General features: G+C 37.1%; 1 protein-coding gene and 1 long non-coding RNA gene across 2 annotated transcripts; one reads left to right on the top strand and one right to left on the bottom strand.

Moving 5' to 3' along the window:
- Positions 1–670: 670 nt before the first annotated feature.
- Positions 671–2,290, bottom strand: LOC133800473 (UDP-glycosyltransferase 89B2-like). The gene has a single exon (XM_062238436.1). It carries the CDS (start codon positions 2,237–2,239, stop codon positions 797–799), a length of 1,443 nt encoding a protein of 480 aa, XP_062094420.1. The 5' UTR covers positions 2,240–2,290; the 3' UTR covers positions 671–796.
- A 673-nt stretch (positions 2,291–2,963) lies between these two features.
- On the top strand, positions 2,964–3,929 carry LOC133800474 (uncharacterized). Its single transcript, XR_009876486.1, has 2 exons — positions 2,964–3,244; positions 3,329–3,929. It is a non-coding gene; the product is annotated as an uncharacterized LOC133800474 (long non-coding RNA).
- The last annotated feature ends 1,321 nt before the right edge of the window (positions 3,930–5,250 follow it).

The following is a 5,250-nucleotide window of genomic DNA, read 5'->3' on the forward strand; positions in this document are numbered from 1 at the left end:
AAATAGAAAATAAAATAGGCTATTGGTACTTGATAATCAGTCTCCGTGGGAACGATATCGGTCTTACCGAAATAAGCTACAAAAACGATTACGTATACTTGTGTAGCTTTAAATTTTCGCAACCATAATTTTATTTATGAATAATTAAAAGTGTGTTTAGTAGTGGAGAGTGAACTCTTGACTATTGTCAATCCTTTAATTCATATTTATTTATTTGTTTTATTTACCGTTTTGTTTTCATTAGTTTTTAAATTCTCAAAATTCCCTTTTTATTCAAGGTTTTAAAGAAGCTCAGGCTTAACAATTCCATGTTGTTTCTTGTGAAGAGGGAGATCCAAAAGTTAAAGAAAGAGGGAGATCCCAAGGATGAAAAAAGAATAGGAAAATTTGAATCAGAAGTTTATCTACACTTTGGGATGTGAGGATTTGCAAGTGGTGCAATCACAAGAATCGACGAGTACTGTAAGATGTGAGTTTGGAGATAATCTTGAAGGGTTCAAGAAAGAAGGAGAGAATGTTATTAGTCATAATGAAGAGTTGAGAGAACAAGTGTTCACTTGCTTGCCTCAAAGAGGATAATGCTATTAGTCCTAGTAATGATTTGCAAGAAGTGAGTCATCTACCTTTGAGTGTTGAAATCATTAAATCTCAGGATATTTCGACATCAAGATAGGAAAACGAGAATAAATGTTTCCAAAAGTTAGTGACATGAATAATAAGGTAGATTGAAAACAAGAAATATAAATACGATACCAATTTCCATACATATTTTTCAAGCCTAAACCAAAACTTCTTACTAAAATGTTGTCTCTTTTAAATAGGCAACTAATGATTCCAAATCCTTAGTAGAACTACCACCTTCCCTAGTGGCTCGAATTGTCGGTTCACGTAATTCTTCAATTCGTTGTCTTTCGACTCGGTTCTCACCCAATGATTTTGCAAAAGCTCGAGCCAACTCGGCCGAGTCAGGAATGGTTTGATTCCCTTCACACACCTTATTTCCTACCTCTAAGTGGTCCACCAACAAAGTGGCATTGGCATACTGGTCCGCCTGCATAGGCCACGCTAGCATCGTTACTCCGCCCACAATGGCTTCCAAGATTGAATTCCACCCGCAATGAGTGAAGAACGCGCCCACAGCTCGGTGCTGCATTATTGCCACTTGTGGCGCCCACCCTTTAATCACCAAACCCCTTTCAGCCACACGATCTTCGAACCCAATTGGAACCTTCCCACAATCACCATCCACGTGTGATCCATTGGGCTGCTTAACTAACCAAACGAAATGGACCCCACTTGTCTCCAAACCCTTTGCGAGCTCCTCCATTTGATCATTGCGCAAAACAACTTCACTACCAAAGCACACATACACAACCTTACGATCACCGCACTTGTCTAGCCACGACAAGATGTGGTTAGCAGAGACTGAGCTAGAGCCACCTCTCTCGGTGGGCCCAGTTGGATTGTCAGATTGAAGCCGTGCAGGCCCAACGGCCCAAACACGATCATGGCCCAAATCTTTCTTCAGGTGGTCAACATAAACCGATTCCAACTCGCTGAACGAGTTAACGATGAGTCCCGAGCTCGCCCGATTACCAAGGAACGAGTTCCTGACAATTTCTGACTCCGGGTCTCCCTCGACGTAGGAACGGTACAGAGGAGACAACTTCCACCAAGGGTATTTCGGACAATTCGCAATCTCGGGGAACGAAAAGACCTCATTTTGACCGTCCGGGTCGGGGTGGCGCCGCTTGGGCATGTCGCGCCACAACGAAAGCATGAGGGCCAAGGCATAAGCGCCGGATGGGGAGAACGTAATCCGACGGATACCCAGATCGACGGAGAGGTTGTAGGTCCAGCCCAAGAACATGTCAGAGATGATGGCGTTCGGTGGCGATGGGTGGTCCCGGAACCACTGGGTGAGTGGCTCTCGAAGCCTAGCCATGGCGGAGATCACGAAACGATATGTGCCGGGGGGCAGGTCCTTGACATTCTCAACGCCATCAGGAATGGCGGGATGAGGTGGGAAAGGGAGGAGTAGGGTGTGGATGGAAGGATGAGCGGAGAGGAGGGGGTTTAAGAGAGAGAGGTTTTTCGGGGTTGCGAGAATGGTGATGGTTAGGTCTGGTGTTTGGGAAGCGATCTGGTGTGTGAAGTCAAGGAGTGGTATCATGTGTCCTAGGGCTGGGAATGGGAATACCAAGATATGTGTGGCTCCGGCGGTGGTGCTTCCACTCATGGTGGCCACTTTTTCTTCTCTTTTGTTTTGGGGTAAGGCTGAAACAGAAGAATTCTATGAATAGCGTTATGAACTGGTCTTAGTCATAGTAATAAAGTGACAGTGTGGTAAGCAATGACGCTTTCCATTATCTATAGTCTATTCACCAAATTTATATTGTTATTATTATTTTCTTTTTCTTATCTTTTTGAGAAAATTAAAACTATGTATCGCTTCAGACTCTGTATTATATTATATTATAGTTTTTTTTTTTTTTTTAAAAATCTTTCTGGAATAGCAGCTCAATGGTTTTGCAAAATCTCCAAAGTATTCATCTTTAAGTTCATTCCCTTGTAATTATCTCCTTCTCTTTACAATTTTATTGTTCTTTGCCTTCCCATTTATGTTCTTTATTATGCTTATTGTTCTTTTCTTTTTTTTGTATGTATGTATATAAACTGGAAATTGTGTATTATTTGATGCAATTTCTTAGTTTAGAGTTTAGACGTGGCATTGTTTGTAACTTTTTTTTTTTTTGAGTAAAATTCATAGAATTTTATTGGGCAAACAGCCAAGATAAAGCAAAAACATCAAACATAAAGAGTTTTAAGTTTTAAGGCCAAAGACAAGAAGGCAAACCAGGCCACCAAATTCTAGGAGAATCAAGAGATAATGCAAGTTTTGCCAAGGAATGAGCTGTAGAATTACTAGCTCTATTACAATGACAAATGGGTAAGTAATAATTTCGGTTCATATTTGGAATTAAGCAAAATGCCAACATGGGTTCTTTTGGGGTTGTCTAATTTTATATTCCTTTTTAAGTTTGGGAGTGTAAAAGTTGGGTTTGGGGGATTTTAAGATTGCAATATTGTTTTGTTTATCTTTTAAAAAATTCTCAATATTTTGCTTGGGATGATGACATTTTTGCAGTTTATCTTTGGTGGTGAACCATTGATGATGCCAATATAGCTAATTCAGGAACTTGTTTTCTCTTATATATTATTGTGGGGATACTCCATGAAACAGGTATTCATATTTCATACCAGTTCTTGTACAGTCTAGAATGGCCTAGTTTTGAGAGTCATTTGATCTTTTATTCATGCTTGGAAGAAAGACAACCAGAGTTTTACAGATGACACCAAAACTTATTTGCTAGGAAATAAAATGAAGAAACCCGAAAGCCGTAGAACTTATCCAAGTAGAGATACCAATACGATGCCAGGAAATGAACTCTGGACTGATGGACCAACTCCAAACCTGGTTCTAAACACCCAAATAGATAACATATCAATGTGGATAATCAGTCAAGGGTGCATGTGCCTTCAAATGGTTTCCTGCTGAGACTTCTATTCCAAAGCTAGATAGGAACAAAGTAGTGGAGGCCGCATCTGTATCTGAGCAAAGAGCCAATATTATTGCTTCTTTTGATGACGAGAAAGGTAGTCCGGTTCATCAGCCAAGACAACTTCAAACCTATTGGGTGGGGCAGCAGCAGCTGCAGCTGTCATTGGAGTGGAACCAGTACAGTAGCAGCTTCATGATCTGCTTATGGTTCAAATTGGTTCACAAGTGTTTACTTCAGAAACTTTTGGACAGTTAAGAAAGTGGATTGAGTTACAGAACATATTTCTACTACTAATGCTGCTGCAAGAACATGAAGAGGAAACCATCTTCTTTAAAAGGACAGTTGAATTCATGGAAGTTACTCAGACACACGTCAAAATGAATGCTGCAGCAGCAGAGTGAAACTAATGAGTTTGTTGAGTTGATTTTGAGGAAAGTTTTGTGTTTGGAGTCAAATTTTAGTTATCCAATTCATGCTAAAAGTAAGCTAGATGCAATTAGGACAGGTATTTAGGAGAGACTGAAACAAGTGAATGAGATTGTGGCCAAAGTGACTGAATTCAAGTCTACAGCAAGTGACTTAAGTAAAAAAAAAACTTTTTAATAAAGCATATTGACTTCTCAATTAAAGCTTATGTATAGTCATACATATATATATATATAAACCAATCAAATAGTAAAAGAATATATGTATCTATGTTAAACTATAAAGAGAGAAAGCACATGTTCTTATTTTCAATAAGGAAACTTGAAGCTAGTAACTCGAACAAAGCTCATTCTCATATAGGATTTACTTGTATTAATTATGTGTGAAGGTATCTTTCAAAAAATATATATTAATAATGATATTAAATTCTCATATAGAATATCATTCCTTTTTTCAAAATATATAGAATAAATGAATTCTCATATTTAATATAATTGTATTAGTTTTTGTGTTAAGTACCAAGGTACCCTTTTCTTTCCCATGCATATGAAAGCTAGTTCCATTGAATTTGTATTAACATCTTTCTCTTTTATTTATACACAAGCTATTACTTTGGTAAAGTAAATTATTTTCCAATTTTTATTATAAGTTAAAGTAAATTATATAGCAAATGTATGTCTACAATTTTCTTTATACTAATAGGGATATAACATAATATAGAGATGTAGAATAAGGAAAGAAAATATAATTTTTCTCTATATTAATAAGGATATAGGATTTTTTTCTTCTTCCTAACAAATAAATAAAAAAACTGAGTCTATTTTCTTCTTCTTCTTTAATGATAATTTTTTTTTGTTCACCTTCCATTACTCCCTATATCATTATCGATTTTTAAGCACTTAAATCACACTAGTTCAATTTGACAAAACAAGGACAAAAATGAAAAGGGAACAACAAAAGTATTGTTACTCAATTTCAAACATCAAAAGCACCAAATTTAAAATGTTGATAGTAAAAACAAAAAATGCCACCAAGTTTAACATTACTCAGAAAGTCAAAACTTCAAAACCTAAGTCAGAAACATTCATTAATTCATGATTCATCATTTAAGGCCTCCTTTGTACCTATAACATTGGTATGACTCGATCTAGGGACAAGAATTCATACCTCATTCCTTGTAAATTGATCTAACTCTTCTTGCATAGCATTGATCCATGATTCATCATTTAAGGTCTCCTTCACATTTTTTGGTTCCAAAGTG

This window comes from Humulus lupulus, chromosome 9, assembly GCF_963169125.1.
Source record: "Humulus lupulus chromosome 9, drHumLupu1.1, whole genome shotgun sequence".
Taxonomy (NCBI): domain Eukaryota; kingdom Viridiplantae; phylum Streptophyta; class Magnoliopsida; order Rosales; family Cannabaceae; genus Humulus; species Humulus lupulus.

Excerpts from the sequence above, each read along its gene's own strand:
- LOC133800473 (XM_062238436.1), bottom strand. The coding sequence starts at position 2,239 with ATGAGTGGAAGCACCACCGCCGGAGCCACACATATCTTGGTATTCCCA.